The sequence below is a fragment of the Mastigoproctus giganteus genome, chromosome 2 (genome assembly GCF_048544385.1).
Source record: "Mastigoproctus giganteus isolate SK-2022 chromosome 2, ASM4854438v1, whole genome shotgun sequence".
Taxonomy (NCBI): Eukaryota; Metazoa; Arthropoda; class Arachnida; order Uropygi; family Thelyphonidae; genus Mastigoproctus; species Mastigoproctus giganteus.
The window spans coordinates 4134404-4161018 of NC_143576.1; the positions used below are offsets into that span (position 1 = coordinate 4134404).

At 35.8% G+C, this 26615-nt stretch overlaps 1 protein-coding gene across 1 annotated transcript in view; it reads left to right on the forward strand.

Moving 5' to 3' along the window:
- The window catches only part of vib (phosphatidylinositol transfer protein vib), a 214773-nt gene extending 195350 nt beyond the window's left edge, over nt 1–19423 (forward strand). Inside the window, exons 10-11 of the mRNA XM_090390339.1 lie at nt 8991–9113; nt 18558–19423. Coding sequence (XP_090246465.1) covers nt 8991–9113; nt 18558–18602 — 168 coding nt within the window. The 3' untranslated portion in view covers nt 18603–19423. The remainder of the gene's footprint in view (nt 1–8990; nt 9114–18557) is intronic.
- The last annotated feature ends 7192 nt before the right edge of the window (nt 19424–26615 follow it).

Consider the following 26615-nt stretch of genomic DNA (forward strand, 5'->3'; position numbering starts at 1 on the left):
TTTGTGAGTTAGGACGTGGTACAAAAAATGGTGAAGTGTGTAAAAGGTTTTCTTTGTCCTCTTCAACAGTATCGACATTGTGGAAGAATAAACATGTTTACATATCGGCACTGGAAAAGAACATAACCGAAGGAAAAAAAATTTAGAAAGTGTGAGGTTACAGATGTCGATGAAGCATTGCTTCAATAGTTCGTTACACAAAGAAGCGCTGGATTTTCAATAGATGGTCCGATGTTGAAGGCTCAAGCGGAATGTGCCTCCATAGCCAGGTGGGCTGGAGCAGCAGTGCGTAGCACACACTTCTTGATTAGACTGGGGTTTGAGCCTTTTGTGACCACCAAATACGGAGGATGCGGAAAAGTCAGGGAATGACCACCGCATATCCCTGGAGCAATATGGCCTTAGTTGCTAATGCTCCTAAAAGCCAAATAACAAACAAACAACAAGCTCAAGTGGAAAAATTTGCTAACCAATTTGGACATGATGATTTTGCATGTAATAATGGTTGGCTGGATCGATTTAAAAGCCGACATAACATCGTTTATGCAAAAATTTGTGGAGAGTCTTGTTCTGCAGATCCAATAATGGCAAATGAATGGATTGACTGTGTTTGGGCAGAAATCAGGAAAGATTTCAATGACTAAAGACATCTATAATGCCAACAAAACAGAACTTTTTATAATTTGACACCTCGACAATAAATTTAAATTCAAAGGGGAAAAATGTGTTAGTAGAAAAATATCAAAGACTTGCTTGATGTGGTGATTGTATGTGCAAATATGACAGGAAGTGATAAAACAAACTGTTTGCTATCGGAAAATCATTAAAACCTTGGTTTCAAAATCATAAGGAAACTTCCTGTGGATTACACTGCAAACAAGAAATCTTGGATGACTTCGGATATATTTTTCAGCAATACATAAATGATTGGAATAAGGAGCTGTTCAAAAAGAAGAAAAATATTTTATTGTTAGTTGATAACTGTCCTGCACATCCCCAGATTCAAAATTTGTCCAACATTAAGCTAGTGTTTCTGCCTCTCAATGCGACATCAATTTTACAACCAATGAATATAAGTATAATCAAGAGTTTGAAAGGATTTTATAAAAGATTTCTAGTTCTACATCTGATCAGTCAAAGAGAACAGAAACCTAACGAGTCTATATCGATATTGGATGCTATAAATTTATTGAGTGATGTGTGGAACAACGTTACTTTGACAACCATATCGTATCGAATTGCTTCAAGAAATCGAAATTAAATTCAAATGAAATGTCAATCATAGATGAAGATGATGGGAATGAAGAAAACAACTTGCCATTATCCAAATGGTTGCTACCTAACAACTTTGTAGGTTTTAATACATATAACATCGATGAATTTGTATGAGTCAATGACAACTTGTTAACTAGTGGTCTTCCTACAGAGAGAAAGTGACATTGTAGATGCTGTGCTTAACAAAGATGATGATTGTGATGACGATATGATGACAAGTGAAAGTGAACCAAAATCAGTGCTGACAATATTTATGGAGAAATAAATTGTGTTTAGTATTAAGTGTATGGTTTTAAAATTACAGACAAATTGTGTTTAGTATTAAGTGTATTGTAGTTTATACAAGCATATTAATACTAATATGTAGGTATATACCGTTGTGCCTCCGTATCCACTGATTCAGTTACTGCAGTTAACCACAGAAAAAAACGAAAAATCTTAACACGTACTACTCACGTGTCCAGTACGATGCTTCCCTTTAATTTTTACAATGTCGCATATGGATTGGTCACCAACATTACAATGGTTCTTTAGAGATTTAACGTATGCACTGTTTTCAAAATTTTGATTAATTTCAAGTTTTTGTTAATTTGAAAGTAAATTCTTGTGTCATTTTCGTGATTTCTAAACAAGAAAAAAAAAAAAAAAAAGTTAGTATATATAAAAGAAAAAAAGAAAAAAAAATTCAGATATTCCTGACATAAATAACAAAACAAAATTTGTCCTTTTGCGGTGCAACGGAATACAACAATCGACGCAACGCACTAAATCAAACTAAACATTTGGTCTCTCTCTCTCTCTCTTTTTTTTTTTTTTTTTTTGAGCGGTAGGTGTGAAGACAGTGGGGGTTGCAAGATAATAAATAAATAAATAAATCTTTATTGTGAAGTAGAATTACAGCACAATATCCCATCACGGCGACGAGCGCCAGGGGTTCACATATAGATAACATAAGTACAAATTCAAATGGCTACAAAATATAGCGAACACATACAAAAGGCTACAAAATATAGCGAACACATACAAAAGGCTACAAAATACAGATTACAAATGCAAAAAGAAATACAAATACATCATAAAAACAAGGAGCTGAACACAAATAAAGAAAAACAAATACAACTTGGCAGTGATTCAGGTTTCAAGAGCTTTGATAAAGTTGTGTCTGTCCTTCTTTTTACTTATTATGGTGTCGATGTCGGCGTCCACACGGTTGAGGGCAGCGAGCATCTGCTTGGGCAGAAATCTTTCAGTGAGTACAAGCCTGTTGTGGTGAGCCACAAGTGCTGGTACCGACCTTAAGCTTGGCTGTGGAATCCTCCAAGAGCAAGCATTCCAAATATTTGGAGATGATATTTGGCCTGAGATGAGTTTGGCTGTGAAGACCAGCCTCTTTTCAACGATCAGGAACTTCAACCTCGGGATGTCGAGGTTGAAGGTACACTAATCTCCCAATGATGACTTATAACACCAGTTCTTGTCGCTTATTTATGACTTGCAAAATATCTGTTTATACCTATTCTAGTTATAGTTATATTACTTGAATTTTATGATTTTTTTTTTTTTTTTAAATAATTTGGAGTCTTGAATGTTCCAGTTAATCCAATCCTGGTTGCTGTACTTTATTATTACCGTATTCTAATACCAATTTTAAACACACACACCAACCGTTTATGACTGGTTGAATAATGAAATAAAATAAAATGAAATGATAGAAAAGACTGTAAAATAATATTTACAAAAAACTTTTAATCATTTACAAAAAACTAAACTATAACAAAAGTAAAATAAGTAAATAAGTTAAAATGCATTAAAATATAAATATAAAAGCGATAAAAAGACGATAAAAAACACTAGAGCTTTCGGAGGTGTCTTCCTCCTTCCTCAGTAATAGTGAGACTTAAATGACACATCCTTAAATACCAGGTTCAATGACACATCCTTAAATACCATCCTTAAATACCGTATTCTAATGTTAGTAATGTCTTACTGTGTGTTTAATTTTTCAATTAAACTTTATTATACGTATGTATGTACAAAAAAATCACGTTATATATGGGGTCAGCAGGTGTTTGCTTATATCCGCGGTTTCAGCTATCCATGGTATGTCTTGGAACGTATCCCCCGCGGATATGAGGGTCTTACTGTACTTATTATTTTTTTTCTCTCTAATATTTCTTTTGTTTTTTGAATCTATCTTTTTATCAAGTTATTGAGAATTAAAAAAGAATAGGAGGTAGATTTAACTCATCACTGGTATGTAGTGAGTAATGGTTATAACGAGGAAAATTTGTTAGTCCCTTAATGCTCGTTATAACCAAGTTTGACTGTATATACAGGGTGTCTCAAAAATATAGGAGGTAGATTTGACTGTATATACAGGGTGTCTCAAAAATATATGGCATAACTTCAGGAATGAGTTCCTCTTATGTAGACAATAAAAATATTTTATATCAACATAGTTCCGGAAATGCTTGGTTCCCGAGTTATTAACTGGAATGTCTTATCTCCCGCAGGTGATTTCCTTCATCACAAGGTACTTCAAGGTATTCATGTATTGATTGTGGCCTCCGGGGGTTCCCCCTATATACCGCTGATTTCTCTGTAGGTTTTAAAGCCGGCGAATGTGTGTAAAAATGTGTATGCAAGTGTAAATGTGTGTTTTGTTGTGTGTTGTTTGCCGGCACCTGGAGACTTTGCAGCCAGGAGGCAAGAACAAATATATCTTGTATCCTGATTCCCGTCCTTAGCCACGAGGAGGCACTCCAGGGAGTCTAGCGTAATGCTAAATGAGGTTCTAAGAACCTCAAGGAAAAATTATTACAGGAAAGTTAAAGAAAAATTAAGTAAGGGAAAGACAGAGAGATAGGACTTGTACAAGAGAGTCCAAAAGAGAGAGCAAATAATCAAGACATAATACATTTTAATTGGGAGGCGAGCCTATTCGCCGCCCAAAAGAGAGATGAAGAAAACAAAGGGAGAAAATTATTTAAAGAGAGATTTAAAGAAAAATCAAGTTTAAAGTGACATAATCCAATAAATTTTGGTCAAGAGGGAATCTTCCTAACAGAGGAAGTAACTTAAACGAGAAAAGCCAAGCAAGACCATAAAGTATATACATATTAAAACAAAAAATGGAATCACAGCAAAGCCATGACATGAAAGGACAAAAATGTTGTTAAAAATGCATAGACCCACATTTGAGACCCATAAGAAAATTCACGAGTAATGATTTAAATGTATTAAGGGAAAATTTATAATAAAATTACGGCAAAATAATTAAACCAAAAGGCTGAGGCACAAAAAGCAATTCAACCAGGAGAAGAAATATTTCCCAGCAGAATTGCTCAGAAAATACATCAGAATCAAAAGAAAACGAAAATTAAACAAAGAGCACAAGGTACTAGTTGAATTAGGTTAAGAAAAATCATGAGAGAAAAAGAAATTAAAACTCAGTAGACGAGGAAAATTCAGAGAGACTAAAATCTGTATACAAAATCTGTATATCCTTACAAAATGATTTGTAAACAACTACATTTTCAATTTACCGTTTAATGAAAATGTAGGAAAACCTGAACACTAGAATAGAATTAAATAGATTACTGCAAAGTAAATTAAAAACATAAATACATATCTGGGAATGTTACACATAAAATTACATTAATAATCTCTAAAATACTAAATATAACCCAACAAAAGATGGGTTATATTGGTTAAACAGTAGAGTAATCATATAATTACCAGGAACATTCCCAAGAAACTGAAGTAAATAATTCATTTGGCTTCAACCAAGTCCCATATGGCTATAACCAAGTCTCTATGATTATTTACAAGGGTTAAGGCAAAGTAGAAACTTTTGTCTTATACAGCTAAGGAAAGGTAAATTTAAAATCAACAAACAAAACGGTTGTCATAAAATCTCCAGGGACCTTACCTGGAAACAAGTGTAAACAATCAAATGGCTTTAACCAGGTCCCTCGTGGCTATAACCAAGTCTCTATAATTGTTTACAAGGATTAAAGCTAAATTAGAGCTCTTGTCTAATACAATTAATAAAGTAAAACTTTAAAAATCAAAAACTTAAAATGGGACCGAAAAGGCCATATACATATAATAACAATTTAATAAATACACTGCAAGGCCAAAGCAAAGAAAAACATTATTTAAGAAACTAGAACATTCAAGACATTAAAATGTCATGTTTACAGTTAAACAATATATCAGTTAAGAGCATAATTAGTCCTCAGCCTGACAGCATCAACAGCAGACAAAAAGACAGGGCATTTCTGATCTCTAAAAGAATGATTGTGTTCCTTCTTTCTGGCCCTGCAATTTGGGCAAGGAGCAGGAGAATTAGGGTTTGGGCATGAAGAGGCCTGATGGCCAGAAAGACCACAGAGACCACAAGTATGTTCAGTCTGTCTACAGGTCCGGGTTGAGTGTCCATCCTGCAGACATTTAAAGCACCGTAGGGTTATATAAAAGTCTTTAATAGCGTGCCCATCCAACCGATGTACACACGATTATTCATACCAATAAAAAAACAACCTAATTGTGGGAGAAACCTCCAACACTCAATGCAAATTGCCCTTATTTTTTGCCGTGATTTTGAGGCGAACTCTAGTTTCTTTGGAGAAATCAGTGAAGGAAAGATTATGATTTGACAAATTTCTTTCATAAAGATCCACCAAGAAATCCTTTTCACTCGTATCGCAAGGAATGTCATAAATGACATCAAGGTACTGACAGAATCTGGTGGTTTTCCATTCTGACCATGTACTCAAATAGGGAGCAAGCAGATATGCACTTTATGTACGGTTTGGCAGATGGCAGTGCTCTGGAGGCTTGTAGTTTGTATCTTTCATGGTACAAACTGCAATGCTCTGGAGGCTTGTAGTTTGTACCATGAAAGATTCCCAGAACAAAGATGTCCAGACAGGAAAACGTTTGAAGGTATCCATCGCCGCCTTTGTGAACATGGGACCTTTACACCTCGTGCTGCCGACAGAGGATGACCAAGATCTATGACTCCTGAAGTAGAGGTGGAGATTTTGGATGTTGTACATGCCACTCCTGGAATCAGCACACGCAGAATAGCAATGAAACTGGCTGTTCAACGTTGGACTACTTGGAGAGTGTTGCGAGAACACCAACTGTATCCTTACCATCTTGCAACGGGTACAGGCCTTGTCACCAGCAGATTACTCTGCGCGAGTAATGTTCTGCCAGTGGTTCTTGCCGCAGTGTGGTACAACTCACTTTCCTGCCTTAGTGATATTCACAGATGAAGCACAGTTCACACGAGACGGAATCCAAAACATTCACAATCAGCATGTATGGGCTGAGGAAAACCCACATACAATTCTTCCATCACATCACCAACATCTGGGCAGTTGTTTTTGGTGATAAGTTATTTTGTTGGTTCAGCCCCAACATCTGGGTGGTTGTTTTTGGTGATAAGTTATTTGGGCTCCATGTACTTCCAAACAAACTCACAGGACAGGTGTACAGAAACTTTCTGGAAAACAACATGCCTGATTTCTTGGACGACATGCCACTGATCATTCATCAACAAGCACACTTCATGCACGATGACCCTCGTGCACATTTCAGCCACCTAGCCTGCAATTACCTGAATCGAAGGTTTCCTTCTGCCTGGTCTGGTCGGTGGATAGGTAGAGGTGGAACAACTGCCTGACCCATGCTCAACTGATTTAAACCCAGTATATTTCTTCTAGTGGGGGCCATTTAAAGTCATTGGTGTATTCGACTCCGGTAGCTGATGTGGAAACTCTCTGCAATCAAATTGTGGCAGGTTGTGAGACAATATGAAACATGCCAGGAATTTAGCATCATCTTCGCGAGTCCATGAGACGTTGATGTGAGGCCTGTATTCAGGCAGAAGGTGGACATTTTGAACAATTACTATAAGGTGATGTGAACAGTTAAGTATCATAGACAGACCTTCAAAACTCGGAAACCAAGCATTTCCGGAACTATGTTGATATAAAATATTTTTATTGTCTACATATGAGGAACTCATTCCTGAAGTTATGCCGTATATTTTTGAGACACCCTGTATATTATTTATTTATTTTTTTTTCATGTATTCTGAAATGTGACTTGCATTACTTAACACTTTTCCATGCCCTTTTTGATTTTGAGGGTTTTTTCTGTCACAATGTCATTTCTATTGATTTGAATTGTTATGATAACCTATTAATATACCTATTTGATATTCTCATATCAAATAGGTCTATACTAGATCTATTTCCCAAAATAGAATCCAACATCTTCAGTGTCTTTGTCATGAGACAGCATTTACTTATGGCCAACATAGATACTCAGAAAGTTTGGCATAATGGTTATCGTTAAGGACATGCATTGATTAAGACTGACAAGGGGGCCCATCTTCCTCATATAATACAGAACTTCTTAACACTTCATACCAACGTGCTATTGACATCTCAGATTCAGTGGGGGGGGGGGGGGAAGATATTTCACAGGGTTCAGCATGACAAAACCTTCCAAAAACCATTTAAGTTTATATGCATGCAGACAACCTAACCATTTCATGTCAGTCAGAGAGCATGAGTGATATCAAAGGACAGCTCCAAACTGAATATAGACAGAATAGAATCCTGTACCTTACACAATGGCTACCGCTAGCTGAACAGAAATTAACCATCATTCATTTCTGAAAACTATGTTTACTCCATCCTGATTTCCAGATCCCTAATGTACAGACTCCTGTTGTCCACACTGTTTGGTTTCTAGACATGATACTAGATGGGAAACTAAATGTACCCTGATATCTGTCCCTCCCATGTTGTGATTGACATAACCTCATTGCTTCATCTTTATGGAGCTCTGATCAGGTTGTGTTTAAACTATGGATCTCCAGTATGCAATTCCATGAGAAATAGTACTTTATAGTGATTAATATGTTCACTGCTTTCACGTGCAAATATGTGGTTTCAGATTTTTAATCCACTTGGAGGGGAACCATCCAACTTTTAGAACTTTTTCTTCCAATTTGACAGAAGAAAAACTGGATATTTTTGTCAAGCAACCTTCACCAGAGACTGATTAATTCAGTCCTAGTGAGAAGAAAGCCCAAAAATATCTCGGCCTTTTCATTACAGATTCACTCAATCCTGTGGTTTTCAATCCCAGGTCAAAAAGGTTTGTTAGCAACGAAAGTGTCAGATGCCATTTGCTGAGAATTTCACTAGGTCTTTAAGAATTGCACTAGTTCAGCCTTTATGTTTAAACCCACAAACCTCTGTTACACCTCTGCAGGAAGACATCACTTTTGCTGTATGCTTCAGAAATCAGCAGCCCCTCCCTTCATCCTAATTGGAAATGATACGGCGCTGCAGTTTCAAGATGTAATAGCCCCTGAACTTTTTGATCGCACCTTGTAAATAAAATTTTTAATTTGTCTTTATTTTGTTGCTCAAAATAGACTGTCACATTATTTACTTCAAGACTAGATAAGCATGTTGTTTAACAGTCATAAAAAATAATTACTTTTAAGTTTTTTAATTTTGATATTGCAATTGAAGAGTAAGGCAAGATTTGTATGAGTCATAATATAGTTTTAAAAAATTGTAAATTAATAGACATTCTTCCTGCTTGAAAATTTTTTTTCTAAAAGATATTCAATAAGGCTCTTTATTTTAACAAGTAATTAAAACTTAAATACTATTTCACAGACAGAGCGGCGTATATTTTTGAACTTTCATCGACAAGTGTTTTGTTGGCTTGATCGGTGGCATGGTATGACAATGAAAGACATCAGGGAAATAGAAGATAAAACAAAAAGGGAACTAGATGAGGTTAGTATACATATGAAAGTATTTACTATTGTAACAAAATGTTATTCCAGTAACATTTTATTTATATTTAAACTTTGTTAAAAGTGTTGTTACTACTAATAGTTTTTGGGTTCTTATACAGGCTGTAAAGTTACCACACTTGCCTTACCTATGAATACAACACGTGTGTGTCAGTACTGTATTGTCTAATCAGAATTGGATGCATCATCTGGTCTCTTTGTGACATTTTCCTATTATCTGTGGTTGCTTCATAATATGGTCTGATTTTGTCTAGATAATGTTACGTAAAAGGTGATATTGATTGCAGTTTTTTTTTTCTTTAATTAAGAATTGCTGAGAAAAAAAATAAGCTTATTATAGCTAAATGTTGGTGTTTTATATATCTTATCCAGCAACTTTTATTCTCAGTGAATACTTATTGAGGTGCAGTAAATCATGGGATGATAAGCGATTTTTACCTACAAGAATACCAAGACCCTTGAACTTTTTCTCACAAACACCTGTTTAAGCACATGGTCGAGGTGAGTGGTCCTCTAGGCACTTCAGATCACAACTTGGTAATGGTCTCTTCTGCAGTGGAGCCTTTCTCTCTCTCTCGTGGCCATTCTCAACCTCATGTCATTTGGCATTACAAGGATGCAAAACGGGATGATCTGTGAGATTTCTTTTCCTTAGTCAGAAAAGAAATCTCACAGATCAACAAATCTTCTGATATCATTTGCTCAGATTGTGTCAGTGAAATTATTCTTGTAGGGATGATATCCTTTATTCTGCACTCCCCCTTAAAATCTCGTCCTTTAGCTAAACCTTGTTTTCCAATAAATGTGCTAAGGCTATTCAAGATAAGAATGCTGCATATCGCAATTGGCTTGCATCCAAATCTCCAGATTCATTTTTTGCCTACATGAGAGAAAGCAACTATTTTAAAGCAGTTATTAATCAGTCCAAACTAGATTTTGAACAAGCTTAAAGGTAGTAAACTTGTTTTGTGTCTAAATGGTAGTTGAGCATTCTGGTCTCATGCCAAAGCTATTGGCTGCAGCTTTTGCCATTCTCTTTCCCACCTCTGTCAAAACCAGATGGTTCTATTGCCACCTCAGCTAAAGATAAAGCTGATCTGCTAGAATCCTACTTTTCTTTTAACTTGAGTATGGATGATCTTGGTAAACCACCTCCTACCATCCCCACTACACCCCATTCAATGCCTCCTGCGGTCATCTGTCAAGGATGTCAGAAGAATTTTGATCAGTTGTTATGCCAAGGAAGCACTAAGTCCTGATGGTATTTCTCTACTTGTTCTCAAAACCTGTGCTCCTGAGCTTACCCCTGTTTTATATAGCGTTTTTCACTTTCTTATTTCACCGGTGTTTTCTATTCTGCTTGGAAATTTGTTCATATCCAGCCAGTTCCTAAAAAAGGTGATAAATCTCTTCCATTCGATTATCATCCCAATTCATTTACTTCTACTCTTTCTAAAGAGTAGAAGTAGAAAAATCACTGCATTTCTTTCTACCCTTTAGAAAGAGTAGAAGTAAATGAAGTGATAATATATTTCTCCATTAATTTCTAAAGTAATGGAGAAATCTATGAACAGCCCACTCTTAAACTATCTCAACTTTTCATCTAATCAGTGATAGCTAGTATGGATTCCATCGCTGATGATCCACTGGTGATATACTGGCTTATGTTACCCATCTATGTACAAATTCAATAGAAAAGTTTGGTGAAACTCAAACAATTGCTCTTGACATTTCAAAGCCTTTTGATTGTGTTTGGCATAAAGGTCTCCTAAATGAGTTTCCATCTTGTGGTTTGCCAACTGTTTTTTGTAATTAGGTATTCAGTTTTCTCTGACTGCTCACTGTGGATGATGGTAGAGGGCTCTCTGCCTTCTAACTTCTCCACTAATGGAGGTCTTCCCCAAAGTTCAGTTCTTTCACCCACTCTTTTTCTCATGTATATTAATGACCTTCTTCCATTGACCGAAAATGCTATCCACTATTTTGCTGATTCCACCTTTCAGTGTGAGAAATTGGAAACAAGCATTTCCAAATTCTCAAATATCCACTACCATTTCCTTAAATGCCAATCTCCAGGTGATTCTCCAGTGGGGAAAAGATAACTGAGTTGATTTCTGTCATTCTATAAGTCAGTCCTGTCTTATATCTCATAAAAGGTTTCTTCTGCCCCTATTCTTATGTTGTGAATGACCTTCAAATTTCCAGATGAGATCACATTTCTCTATTAGAAATTATCATGACTTTTACGTTCTCTCTCTTGACATAAGCAACATCACAAATGTTGCTTCCTCTGTATCTAAAAAAACTGGATTTTCTTTTTCACTCTCTGCATTACTTTTCTTCCAAACAGCTGCTCACTCTGAACAAATTGCAAATCCACCCTACCATGGAATATTGTTTCCACATCTGGGGCAGTGCCCCAAAACGTCTCTCAGGCTTCTATATTCCATTCAAAGGAGGTCATTAGGTTAATTAATGACCTATCACTAACAAAGTCTTTCAAGTCTGCTGTATGCCTTTTCTGTAGATACTTCCATGGGCACTGTTTGTCTGAATTGGCTTCTATATTTCCCACTCTCTCTTTCAAATTGGCCCGAATAAATGACACAACCAGTCAGCATCCTTTTACTGTCCAATTTCAAACTCACTGACCCGACTTTTCTTCTTCCTCATTTTTTCCTTCAACTTTAATTTTCTGGAACAACCTCCCTCCATATTTCCCAAAAATTATAATAATGTCAACAAGTATCATCTTCTCAACTTTCAACCAACGTCACGTCTCATGCTTGAGGTTTTCATTAAAAAAAGAAAAAAAGAAGAGCGAGGGAGGGCAGGCTCCTCTTATTTAAATAATAACATGCCATACTGTATCATGGGTACCAACATGCCATTATGCTGCACTACACATCGTGATATAGATCACATTTGCAATATATATTTTATGCCTGATGTAGCTAAGTGGTCAGAAGCAAGAATGGATCACAGTTCAAGCCTGTGTGATTACTAAATACGATTGAATTCTAAGTTATTTGTAAACTCCTCTAACTTAGTAGTCGTGTCGGAGTATAAACAAGGACATTACTGTATGTTGCTGCATTGGTAGGCTTGTTGAAGAAATATAATGTGGCTTGCAGTCATACCTTCCCACGTCACATACAGTTGATTATTCAAAATATGGGTTTCCTTTTGCCTGGAACACAATATATGCTACAAATTTACTTCAAAAACAATCTTTATGCTAGACATGGCAGCAGGAGAAGTTTCTAGTAGGAAAACAGGTGTCTCTGTGACTACAAATCCTCTCTATTATTGAGTATGAGCTGGTATGGCACGACCTAATGTTCAGGTTTAGCATGGTTTTTGTACTGTTGACACTGAGCATGTGAGATGTTTGTGTAAGTACTTCTTAATCTCTATATGGAAATATATTAAAACATAAATGAGCTATATGATGACTTTTCAGCCATCCTGTAAAAATGTCAGAACTAGACTTTGGAAAAAGTTGGACAGAACAGGTACAGATACAGTTTCCAACAGATTATGTAAATCAGCAAAAATTAAAAATTTAAGATTACATAGTTGTGGGTACTAATAAATATACAAACTGTTAGAATTGAATTTTACTTTCCAGATTAAGTGATTAAAATCCTCATTCATTGAATGTAGTATGTATAAAAATAAATGCACCTGTATGTACTTTGGTTGCCAGTATATGATCAAAGGCATTTGTAATGTAGAGGCTACATGGATATTACTGTATTTTGTTGTATCATCTGGATACCATCAGGCTACTGTTGTGCTTACTTATGAACTGTATAGATAATCCTTGGTCCATATTTTAAGTTAAAGTGGTTAAACATTTTTTTTTTTTTTTTTTTAAGCCATGGCTTAAAATCAAATTTTCAACTTGTACTTGATATTTTACTAATTGTGAGCTTCAGTTGCTCTAAGAAATAATGCCATTTGTATTGTAGTAATTAGCATATAGTAACTCTTAGCTGTACTTCCTTTAATGATAATGATGTAAAGGGGTGAAAAGTGTTTTGCTGTCTTAAAATCTGCTGAACGCTTGAACAAAAAAAAAAAAAAAAAAGCTGTTGAAACCAGTTTTCTAAATGAATTTCTCTCTCTTTTCCTCACTCCCGTTTTAAGTTAATTGTTTGTGTTCGACAGTTGATGGGATTTTTTTTTTCTTTTTAAATGGGTGTAGCTGGACAGACTATTCACTGGTCCAAAAAATTGCTTTAGGATTTTTGAATGAGACCTGACTGTAGTGGAGCAGTTAAAGCAGAAGTACAGTAGTACACACAGTTCAGTTTACTGTGGTGTGATTTCATATTACAGCTAAATATGGTTAATGGTAATATTTTTGTGAAATAGCTAGTATGGTAGAAGCCTTTTCATCTATGATCAGGACTGGTAGTTGGTCAGTTAAAGTAGGGAATCATAAAAAAAAAAAAAAAGATACATATAATTTAAAATTTTATTTTCACTTAAAATTTAAAAACTGAAAATTCTTATTTACATTCATTCATTTACATGAAATGAATAATATTTCATCTCTTTAGATTAAATGTGAAATTTTTCAGCATAGTTCCTCCACTTTTTTTTTTATTATTATTATTATTATTATTATAAAAATGACATTGATTGTGAATTAGCTTGTTGTTACATAATGTAAAGCTGCATCTAAAATGTTTTTGGTGGATGCATGAAAAATTTTGGCCCTGGATTTGATTCAATCTGTCATGATGTGCTTTGACTTCTGCATTCTATATTTTCATAAAAAAAAAAAAAAAAAAAAATCAGTGACACTTTGTTGGAAAACATTGTTGAATCCATTGTGTGTTTTCTTGCTGTAAATCTTCAGACCCTTCAATTTGCCTGAAATCTGAGTTCAGGACTTTTGATGGCATTGTCAACCTTGGGCTAAAGTTTTCTCCAAAATACGATGAACTTGGAATTTTGTTCTATGCTATTATTATATTGTAAATACATCACTGACATCAATAACTTTTAAAAATTGTATGAGACCTATATTTGTATCTTCTATTTTTTCCAAAATTGAACTCAAAAGATTTTCATCTATATCAAAAAATTTTCATCTATATCATCTTTTTAGAAATTCTAGAACCCCTTGATCTATAGGCTGGATCAAGGATATTACATTTTGTAATAAAAACATGTCCCCTTCTCTGAATTCCTCACAACTGGGATGTGAAGGGGCATTATCCAGAAAAAATAGCCTTTTTAGGAAAATTTATTTTCTTCAAATGTTTCTTTACACAGGCAGGTACACATTCATGAATAAATAAAAAAATATATATTTTTTGAATAATTCTGAGTTTCTGGCAAAATAAACTGAATGCAAATTTTTTTTTTTTTTTTTTTGTGTAAACTTTTATAGTTGTCCTGTTTGCACCTATTCAGCAGCATTTTTTTTGAAGACTCACTTTTTTTGAGTCTTTCTGGAGCATCCAACTTAGTATTCATAGAAACAACTTTCTTTTCCACCCATACTGCATTCATTTATGAAATATTTAATTAAATTTAATTAAATTACAATAACAGATAATTTTACAAACACAGAACTGACCTCTCAGGAAGCATATGACTCAACAGATGGGTATGGTGTACTACACTAACTACAAGCATACTGGACCAGTGCCAACAGGCACATTGCAGAAAGTATCTTTTAAAGAGGGAAGGGAGAATATTGGTTAAGCTGTGTTATTGGTTGGTTAAGAGGGCTTCTTCCTTAAAACCTCTTTGGTGTGAATCAGTATTATGATACAGAAACATACAATAGAGGATCAAATAGTGACCTTCAACTTATTTGACTTGTTGCAAAAGGTTAAGTACAAAACACTGCAGGAACTTTTATTTAAATTCATGTATCGAAGTGTTTACAAGCAATGTTTCCTGCACTTGGAGCAGTTCCAGAAGCATTTTCACTAAATTCTATGATATTTACCTTATTAGGTAACTCCTGTGAAAAGATTTTTTCAAATGCTAGAAATTTAGTATGAGGAAACAACAGTGTGGCCAAAAAAAAAAAAAACCTAAAAATTATAAAGTATGAATCTAAAATCAATGAAGCTGAAATTAATCCTTTTGAAACAGGAAGCAAGTTTCCTATTTCAGTAGGATCAATGTCGAAAGAAAGAACTTGCTTCCTGTGGAAAAATTCAAATTATAATGAAATACAAGCTTTCAGCTTGTATTTCACTGTTAACTGTCCTGTTTGTCACTGCAGCAAGAAGATATTATTGGAAAGAAAATAATATATGATCACTTCTGAAATATTTTCATTGTTTGCAACTGACTGAATAACTAGAAGTTTAACCAGAAATTGTAAATGCAGTTGTTGCTTTACCAGCGATTATACAGTGAAACTGATTCCTAATGGACATGTGTGTGGGGGGGGGGGGGGGGCTTCTGAAACTGGAGAGTGAAAGTGAAGTGGAGCATATTTATCGGTATTGGACCCCACTCCAAGTAAATTTAATTTTTCCCCAAGTAAAAAATCTTTGGTTTGAGTTCAGATATTCAGATGCTAATGCATTGTTTATAATATCCTGATTTACAATGTCAGTTGGTTATTTGCACAGATGCATCAATTAATTTCATATTTAAAAATTAGGCCACTAAACTTGTGTTTATGAAAAAGACCCCCACAGGTCTTTTTCATAAACACAAGGCCAGTATCGTGAACAAACATATTCAAGGATGGCCTTGAAAACAATAGATTATAATGGCTTTCTGTGAATCAGATACAGCTGAGGTAGAAGGCGGGAGGCAGCAGATGCTAAATTAGGCAAAAAAGAGGGGACAGCAATAGCACCTTGCCTTCCCTCAAATTGCTCTAAGATTGAAAAGCATAAAATAAGAATCAAACAGTAGAAAGTATGTTAAAGAACAGTAATGGCAAGACTAAACAGGATCATATAGCTGACTGATCCAGAAGATTGGGTCCTGGTATTACAGTAAACAGGCACAGATACTAGCAAGCAAAAAAGTTATGAATTCTGTTGCCTTAATCAGTCTAACACATGAAACCAGAAGAAATCTAAATTACAAAAATGTTTCTAGAAAGAATGGAGGGATAACCTGGTAAGAACATAAATCTAAGAACTGCGATCTGTACCATAACCTGTTACTCTAGAAACATAGTGATGCACAAGGTCAGCGTAAAATAATAAGTTATATGCTTGCTAGTTGCATTAATAAAAAATCAAACGAAAGTGGCAGAATATGAGCAGTAAGCTAAAATAAAATATCAGTAGAATATAATGTTGCAAAAAACCAATCCCTGATCTCAGTATAACACCTTAGAAGTTGGCAGAACTTAAAAGCCAGTAATGTAACAACAAAATCTTAACTCAAATGTAACAAAGACGCCACTTAAGCCTGTAGAGTTTACACATTTCTATTACAAATGCAAAATCTGCCTGCCATCTGAACACCAATTGTATAAAAGCCCAAGAACAAAGAGTAAAAATATACAGTTAAACCATTAAATGGAAGAAAGCTAGCCAAGATGCCGCTAAAATAACGTATGGTAAAGAAGCCACAGACGGAAAGAAACATAGCATAAAGATCACCAAAACAACTGCCAGTCTAATTTATGGAATATAAAATTGGCTGGCAGCACATAATCAAGAAAACTTAGCAAACTGTTGCTAAGATTTTTTTGTCACTCCACAACTTGTCTTTCTTACCAGTGAGAATATACCTTTGCCATTCATTTTACTCATCCCCTTCAGGGCTTCCCCCAACAAGGTTGACAGTTTCTGATCTTTGCAGTCTACACCTTCTAAGCTGATTAATGCCTCCTACCAGATTGATGGCTCCCTTCCATATATTACACTGAAAGTTATAGTGGGCCTTACAATATGATTGAAAAGCAGATATAATGGTAGAAAAGTCCCTTCACTCTGAAATTTCTATACAAGGTATTCCAACCATTGAGAACTTGTTCCTAATAGGATGGTGAGTGTGGGAACTCAGAGCTTGCTCTGTATAATTGTCTTTCCACATGACATTTCTTTTTTGTGGGTATAGTCATTAGGCTGAATGGGAGGCCAAAATATCGTCGCCCATTAACTTTTGAAAATTATTCTTAAAAATCAATTAGTTTGAGAGAGAGGAGTGCAATGCAGTGCAGTGCTGAAATCCAAAACTGCTGTATTTATTGATGAGAAACATGAAGTTGGAGGACTGAAAGTGAATTAAGTTATATCTGAACTATTTTATTTCTTTGGATAAGGGGAAATAGTATTTCATGTTTAAAAATAGTGACATTAAATAAACTGTAATGGGTTGAATAAAACATTTTCATTTTCTGTTTCTATTTGCAGTGTTCATAATGTTTTAAATGGTGGGGGATAGTTAAAATTCAAGTAACTGTAAACAAAAAAAAAATTTACAATTAACTCTTGTGTTAATTGTAAATTTTTGTGTTACTCCTGCATTTACAATTTACATTTACCAATTACAATTATAAATGTTGTGATCTATGTTAAAGAATTTTTAAAATGTGTGTGACCCTCATTATTTTTGACTCAATCCTCCTTTTTTAACAGTATGTATCTGGCAGCCTCATCATTGATAGATACTGCGAACCTTCTTCCTGGCTGACTGTTAACACTGCATGGCAGACTTTGTGCTTAATTGTATTGTAACCCCACAGGTCTTTTTCAACCCGAATGTCCTTTAATATTCTCTATCCCATATGTTTGCATTAGTTGTCATTTTTTTTTTTTTTCAGGCAATATTTTTGAAAGTTATAAATCCACTTGAAGAAACAGCCTGGTTATGGTCATTCACTCTCCTTCTAGTCTTCAGCGAAATTTGACAGCCTTTTGTGTACTCCCTGTCAAAAAACAAGATGGGCCTTATTAATGTATTATTAATATCAAATTACTGTGGTACAGAGCGAAACGGAGACAGAACAAATTATAAGTTTAATAAAGGAAATACATACTTATTAAACTTATAACTTGTTCTGTCTCTTTCGCTCTGTGCCACAGTAATTCAAATTAATAATGAATCCAGAGTGCACAGACCTCTTTAATCATAATGTATTATTGAATATAAAAAAAAAAAAAAAAAAAAAAAAGTATCATTAATTGGATTATGTTTCAAGAATGTGGTATGAAAACTGCTGTGCAACACCACTTAGGTTACTTTTTATTTTAATTACTTCTCTAATGGAATAATTGTTTTATTTCACTTGTAGTATTATTGATCAAGAAAAAAGTGATGAATATAAATGACCATACTGAAGCTTTTAAAAATGGGGCCTTAAAGAATTGAGTGATCACTTAGCTGTTTGGGTAGGCACTTGCTTAGGGTTTTTTATTTTTATATATATGTATGTGTATAAGAAATGAGTCCCCCCTTTTTTTTGTTCCTCTTACAGCAACGTCATCAAGGCACTGTTCGGGGAACTCGTGGAGATGAATGACCATACCTCTAGGACACTACTTCAGTCATATCTTGTGCTCCTGTCATACTCCTCACAATCAGTAAATTAATGGTAAATTAAGTAAACCCAATGTAAGAAATGCATGTATGTGACAGAAACTGGTAGCTCTGTGCTTCAACATGGTAGCTTACTTTCATAGCTGTGTAAGCACCAGCTGTTGCCTGATTGCATGTCTTATGATTGTTGTGGGTGAATCAAGGCTGGACTTGTTAGTAACCAGTTCTCATGGTAGTTGATCCACCTTGGTTTGGCCATTTTACATTTATCCTGTTGTTTGCGTAGTTTAGTTGTGCATGATGGAACACATTCCTTTTTCAACCCAGAGTGCAACTGCTGGCCAACAACCTGGGGCTCAGAATTATAACTATAAATATATATGAAGGTAGTTTCACTTCTGTGATAAATGGGTGAACCTACCATGTAAAACTGTTGGACATTATTTTTTCTCTCTCTCATTTTTTTTTAATAGTTGTGTTAACATAAGCTATATAATCTGTATTAATGAGCAAAAATGAGGTGCAGCATGGTTGTTATATTTTTTTTCCCATGTTTTAATTGTGTGTTCTCTATGGGAACGAAATTCTTTTGAAATTATTTTATTATTTACACTAATTGTTGCAGCCAATTTCACATTGGTCCAAAGTGGCAGTAAATGCTGAGACATGCATTCCATGCCAGTGATAAGTTGTGTATGATTGTAATAGAAGTCGCATTGTTATCATGAAATATGATGATCATGGAGCTAGTTAACTAATTTTTCTATGTTCTGTAGTTAGCAAATAAAAATATACCTTAGCTGATGTTATCTGCTTGATTTACTAGACGATAATTGTGGATATTTGTGTATTAAGTTCTGTTAATTGTACAAAAAAAAATTGCCCAGGTGACTGAAAATTTTTCAGTTTTGAGAATTTCTTTCCTCCTTTAATAATTATTCGGAATGCTGTTCTCTTAATTTAAACGAAATTGTGTACTTGATATTAGTTTTCTACAAATGCAACTCTTCATAGATTGCAATTTTACTTTGAACTGTAATAAATATTTTGGTATGTCTTTACTGTACTGTTAACAATTAGAAGAATCATTTAAAGCACATACAGAGATAATGTTTTATTGGCAAGTTATTAGGTTTACCAAAGAGTACAGTTCATGTATAGAAAATGAAAATAAGCAAGTTGTTTAGATTTTAAAGCATGTTGTCTTCATTATTACTTAATCATTGTAAGTAAAGTGAGTATATCCTGTTGAATACATGTCAGAATGACTAGTCATAAATTGAAAAAAAAAAAAAGAATAATAAATAAAAAAAAAACGGGTTGATAAGAACTACATATGTCAAATATTTTGAATAAATTACACTTAACTAGGCAATAAATTAGTATAATTTAAAATAGTTTTTTTTTTATTTGATTACATATTTGCTGTTATTTTTGTTCCTTGATTAAAAATGAATTAGTTTCTGGTCACTAGTTCTTACATTACAATAAAAATATTTTCATTACATCTAGTATTGAATTTTATCTACAGATGAAGTATTTATATTAAATGAGAACACACATACACAGTAAAAAACAATTCAATTTGGAAGATTATAATATACAAAACTGTCTTCAAATCAATTCACACAGGATATGGTGTTTCTAGAAAGTGTCATCAAATAAGTTTAATAATTTACGTCAAAACAAAATCGCTGACCTTTATCATGATAGAATAAAAGCTTTATTATAGAAATTTTTAGTTAAACTACATATTGTACATTTATATTTATTTGCATTCTTACTCTTTAATCTATGCCCTGACATTTTTGTAAAACAAAAGGGGGGGGGCTCATTTGGGTTCTTCAGTTTTTGAGCGAAAAATCATATTTGCACTAATTACCATGTAACTTCACACTTCCACTGCAAGAGTGATAGTTTGAGAAATACAGTTAGACCATGCTTTGGCAGAATATATGGGGTGGGAGATTCATGTTGTTTTGGATTTGAAAACTGCAGAATCAAGAGAGAAGTTTGAAGAGAAGGGTTAAAGAGATAGTACCAAGTAAAATGACAGAAGGTGCCAACGAGGAATTGGAAAAATTTGTGTGTGTGTGGGAGAACTGGAGGAATCGGAAAGAAAAGACACACACACACACACACTTGGGGAATAACAAAGTTAAAAGGGCAGTGAAACTGAAAAATTGTGTTTAGGAAATTTATGAAATCAAAATTGGAAGAGGACAAAGAGATATACAATGAGAAGAAAAAAGAAGCAAAGAGAATTGTAAAAGAAGAAAAGGACAAAAGTTGGATGGGGTTTACACACAAATTAGAGGAGGATATTAATATAAATGGAAAGATGATATATGGAGTGTTGAGGAATAAGAAAATGAACAACAAAGAACCTGGGTTCCTAGTCGATCCAAGTGGAAAATTAGTCACGGATGAGAAGGAAATCAGGAAACAGTGGCAGGACTGTTTTGCAACCCTGCTTAAAGCTAAGGCCAATGGGAAGGAAGATGGTGTAGGAAGAGCAGAATCCACAGTGGGAAAGGAGAGCCCAAAGGTGATCTTGATGAAGTAAAAGAAGCATTAGCATTAGTAGAGGCATTTGATGCAAGAAAGCAAGCTTATGCAGCATCAGCCAAAAAAAAAAAAAAAAAAACCCCCACTTCCACTTCACCCCTCTGTTCATTCAAAATACCTGTCCAGCTGAGCCTTAAACTTATTTAGGCTATCAACCTCCACCACAAGGGATGGAAGTCTGTTCCACCAACCAACCACCCGCTGGCTAAAGGCAAATTTCCGCACGTCTATCCTACATCTGTCTTTCCTCAATTTGAATTTATGCCCTCTCAGGTGATTTTTCTGAGCTAGAGGAAGAATCCCATCAGCATTGAGCATGCTTAAACCATTCAAGGCTTTATACACCTCTATCAGATCACCTCGCTGGTGCCTAGTCTCCAGACACTGTAATTTGCAAAACTTAAGCCTTTCTTCGTAAGAGCACCCCTTTGTTCCATTCACTAATCTTGTTGCCCTTCTCTGTACTCGTTCCAGCAGCTCTACATCCTTCTTGAAATGAGGTCTCCAGACCTGTATACAGTACTCTAGGTGTGGCCTGACCATCGCCTTATACAATGGAATAATCACCTCCTTATCCCTGCTGGAAAAATTCCTGTATATCATTGACAATACTCCATGAGCTACTCTTGCAGCCCGTCTGCACTGCTCAGAGAACTTCATATCTGCCTGCACAACCACCCCCAAGTCCCTTTCATTCTCTACCACTGTCAGTGTAGTACCACAGAGTTGATACGTTGCTCTGGGGTTGCTGTTTCCCATGTGTAGTCCTTTACATTTATCAATGTTAAACTTCATTTGCCACCTCTCAGCCCATCTGCTCAACCAAGCAATGAAAAGATGAGTGGAAGTTATTAGGGCTGCAGGTAATATTATACTAAAATGGCCATACAGTATTATCTGCCTGGTTTGGAAAGAGAAAAGAATACCAGCTGATTGAAGAAGGGGAATCATACCTATTTTTAAGAAAGGGTCCAGAAGAGAGAATGAAACAGCTATAGGGGAATCGCCCTACTATGCCACTGTGCTAAAATCTTTGAGCGAATACTTGAGACAAGATTGAGGAATAAAATAGAAGAGAGAATGAAAGAATAATAGTATGGATTTAGAAGAGGAAGGTCAATGATTGACTTGATATTTACCTTACGAGAATTGCTAAAAAGACACTGGGAGTTTGCTGAGAGCCTTTTTCAGGTATTCTTAGACCTTTAAAAGGCATATGATAGTGTGCAAAGAGGAAAAGTGTGGGCAAGTTTGGAGAATATAGTAACAGATAGGGAGGAGGTAGTGATGATTAAAAATATGTATATAAAGTAAAAGTTGTGTGACGACAAAATTCAGGGATTCAGATTGATTTTCATTGTCCAATGGATTCTGGCAGGGTAGTGTATTGTCACCACTACTTTCTATTATTGTCATGGACAATGTCTCCTTACAGTGGTGGATGGTGGAACAGTGGTATTTGCAGATGATCTTGTCTTCTGTAATGTTAATAGCCTTTATGGGCTAGGGAAGTTCCAGTGAAGTATAAAAAGCTGATAAATAGAGCATATTTGTTCCTATTTTGACTTATGCTGCTGAGACATGGAGGATGCATAAAAAGGATTCTAGCAGAATCCAAGAAATGGAAATTGGTATATAATGCAAGAAAGCAAGCTTATACGGCATCAGCCAAAAAAACCTTCCCATTTCACCCATCCAGTCACTCCAAATGTTTGTCTAGTTCAGCCTTAAATTTATTTAAGCTATTAACTTCCACAACAACAGATGCAAGTCTGTTTCAGCAATCAACTACCTGCTGGCTAAAGGCAAACTTCTGCACATATATTCTACAACTGTCTTTCCTCAATTTGAATCTATGCCCTCTCAGGTTCTTAGTCTGAGCAAGTGGAAGTATCCGGTCAGCATTGAGCCTGATCAAACCATTCAAGGCCTTATACGCCTCAATCAGATCACTTTGCAGGTGCCTGGTCTCCAGATGCTACAACTTGCAGAAATTAAGCCTTTCTTTGTAATGCACCCATTTGTTCCTCTCACCAATCTTGTTACCCTTCCTTGTACTGTTCTAGCAACTCTACATCCTTCTTAAAATGAGGCCTCCAGACCTGTATACAGTACTCATGGTGTAGCCTGGCCATTGCCTTATACAAAGGGATAATTGCCTTGTCTCTACTATCAAAATTCCTATATATCATTGACAAAACTCCATGACCTGCTCTGGCACCATGTCTACCCTGCTCAGAGAACTTCATATCTGACTGCACAATTACCCCCAGGTCTTTTTCATTCTCCACCTCCCTGAGTGTAACACCATACAGTTGGTATGTTTCTCTGGGTTACTGCTACACATATGCAGTACTTTGCATTTGTCAATGTTAAACTTCAGTTGCCACTTCTCAGACCATCTGCCTAACTTTTCTAGATCCTGTTGCAGTAGCAAAGTGTTTTTACTATCATTATATCCTGCCAACCTTTTTATCATCAGCAAACTTGGACATTAAGCCTGATATACCTTCATCAATATCATTGATAAATAAACAAAACAACAATGGGCTCAGCACTGAACCCTCGGGGACTCCACTAATAACATTAATCCCGTAAAGCAGTGTCCATTTATTACCACTCTCTGCATGGTAATAAATGGACACTTCATCCATTGCAGCAACTTGCCCTTAATGCAATACTGCTCCAATTTATACAGCTTCCTGTGTGCAACAGTATCAAAAGCTTTCCTAAAATCCAAGTATATGATATCAAAATTATTTTTTGCATCCAGTTCCTTTGTGACCACATCGTAGTATCCAACAAATTGGTCAGACAAAGTCTGTGTCTGAACTATTACTGTAGTCTTGTCTGGGGATCACGTCTTTAACCAGTGACTTATTTTCCCCTGGAACAGTAGTTAAACTAACAGGCCTATAATTATTTGTGTCACTGTTTGGAATCCCCTTTGTGAATTGCGATACACTTGCACATCTCCAGTCCATGGGGACCTCCACTGAATCTAAGGATGCTCTCATAATTATGACTAAGACTTTGCTAACTTCCGTCACTGCCTCCTTCAATATAACTGGATAGATTCCATCTGCCCCAGGTGCCTTTTTTAGGTTTAACTTCAACAGTTTCTCCTCCACTTTGCTCTCAGTTATTACAAAATCACTTAGCTCCCTCCCTGTTTAGAGTTTGATAAACTTCTGGCATGGGCAGAAGCAGCAGTGCATAGCACATGCTTCTTGATTAGACCGGGGTTCGAGCCCGTAACCACCAAATATGGAGGATGCGGAAAGGTCAGGGAATGACCACCACATATCCCCGGAGCAATATGGCCTTACTTTCTAATGCTCCTAAAAACTAAATAACAAACAACTTCTGGCATTTCCCTCCTTGAATAACTACATACGTGAATGTAGATGCAAAATACTCATTCAGTTTATCAGCTGCTTCATCAGTAGTCAAACCATCTATGTTAAGTGGACTAATCGTGATTAATTCCCTTCCTTTTAGAGTTTACAGAAGTAAAGAACTCTCTGCTGTTTTTCTTTGCATCCTTTGCCAAAGTTTTCTCATAATCTGCCTTTGCATGCCTAATCTCCTTTGTGACTTGATTACAGATTAGCTTATATCTGCCATAGGCTTCTGTCATCTGATAATTTATATGCATCCCCTGCTTTTTTATTCTCTGCCACAAACCTCATTAATTCATCTGACATCCATTTAGACCTGAACCTTGAACAGTATTTCTTAGTTGGAATGAAAAGCCTAGTAGCCTCCAAGATTAAGTACCTGAAGGCTTCCCATTTAGAATTCACCGTTGGTAACATCATTAGTTGATGCCATTGTATAGAATTTAAAAACTGTCCGAGACCACTGTAGTCACCTTTACGAAAGCAAAAACCCTTCCCTTTACCCATGAAGGTTACATCTTTAAGTAAATCCCTCATCAGTACACTGTGATCACTGCCACCTATTGGTTCCTTTATCTGCAAATTCTTAATGCATAAATAATTGCTGCTGATAATCAGATCAAGAGTATTACTCCCTCTGGTTGCCCCTTGAACGTGTTGCTGTAGAAAACAATCCTCCAATAAACCACAAGAGTCTTGCTAGTGTGCGAGTGACCAAAGCACAAGTTCCAATCAATATCTGGAAAGTTAAAATCCCACATGTTACAAGACATTCTGATTTACTGGCCCACTATTTCTCTGTACAATTGTTCGTTGTAGTCATCAGAGTCATTAGGCCTATAACACACTCCTACTCTCATTTTTCCTTTCCCCGTGTTTATGTAACACCAAATAGATGGTCCCCCTCATATGCTGTTAGTTAAGAAACACAAAATCTAATGCATTGTCCCATGTCAACTGGATGCCCCTCCTTAGATTTTGTGTTTCTTAACTAACAGCATAACTCTTCCTCCCCTGTCTATCCCTTCTGTACATATTGTACTCCCCAAATTCCAATTAGCATTAGTAGAGGCATATGATGCAAGAAAGCAGGCTTATGCAGCATCAGCCAAAAAAATCAGCCAATTGCACTGCTTATATCCGTGTGGCACCATGTCCCTGATATTCCAACAATATCTGCTTTTGATGTCTTGACCAGCACTTCAAATTCATCAAATTTATTTACTAAACTCCTAGCATTGGTGTACATGCAAGAATACATGCACCTATTCTTACTCTTAGTTACCTTAACACATCCCATGTATTTTCTTGCATGATGATTCCCAGCAGCTCTTGAAATTGCCAGCAACTTGCTCTCTAGGCTGCTGCTCATTACAACAGAAGCAGTGCAAGAATCACTTTTGCCTCTGCCTTCGGCTACTTTTAATCTGTGAATCCCCCCCCCCAAGCTAGCAGTTTTCCGACCCACCTAACACTGCCTCTATAGCATCACCAAATATCTTTACACCCTTTCTATTTAAGTGTATTCCATCCCTGTAGAAGCATTCTCTCCTGTTAGTAAGCACAGCCCATGCTGAAATAAATTCTACCCCATGAGCCTTGCACAATCTCTCCAGGGCCGAATTGATTGACAAGGCTCTGATCATATACTCCCTCCTATCATATCTGGACAGAATTGCAGACGCTTTCAAATTTAACCCTAACTCGTGACTTTTTCAGTATTGACCTGTACTTGTTAAGTAAATCTGTAGATCTCTTACTCTTAGGGCCGTTAGTGCCAACGTGTACGGAGGATGTGGAAAGGTCAGGGAATGACCACTGCATATCCCGGAGCAATATGGCCTTAGTTGCTAATGCTCCTAAAAACCAAATAATAAACAAACAAGCCAACATGTACAACAATATCAACTTTTGTGCCCTTAAAAGATATCTGCTGTACGACGTCAACTTTTGCTCCTGGCAGACATACCGGTCCTGTTGCACCTATCCTTTTTTGCACAATATATTTCCTGTTTCCCTGACAATGG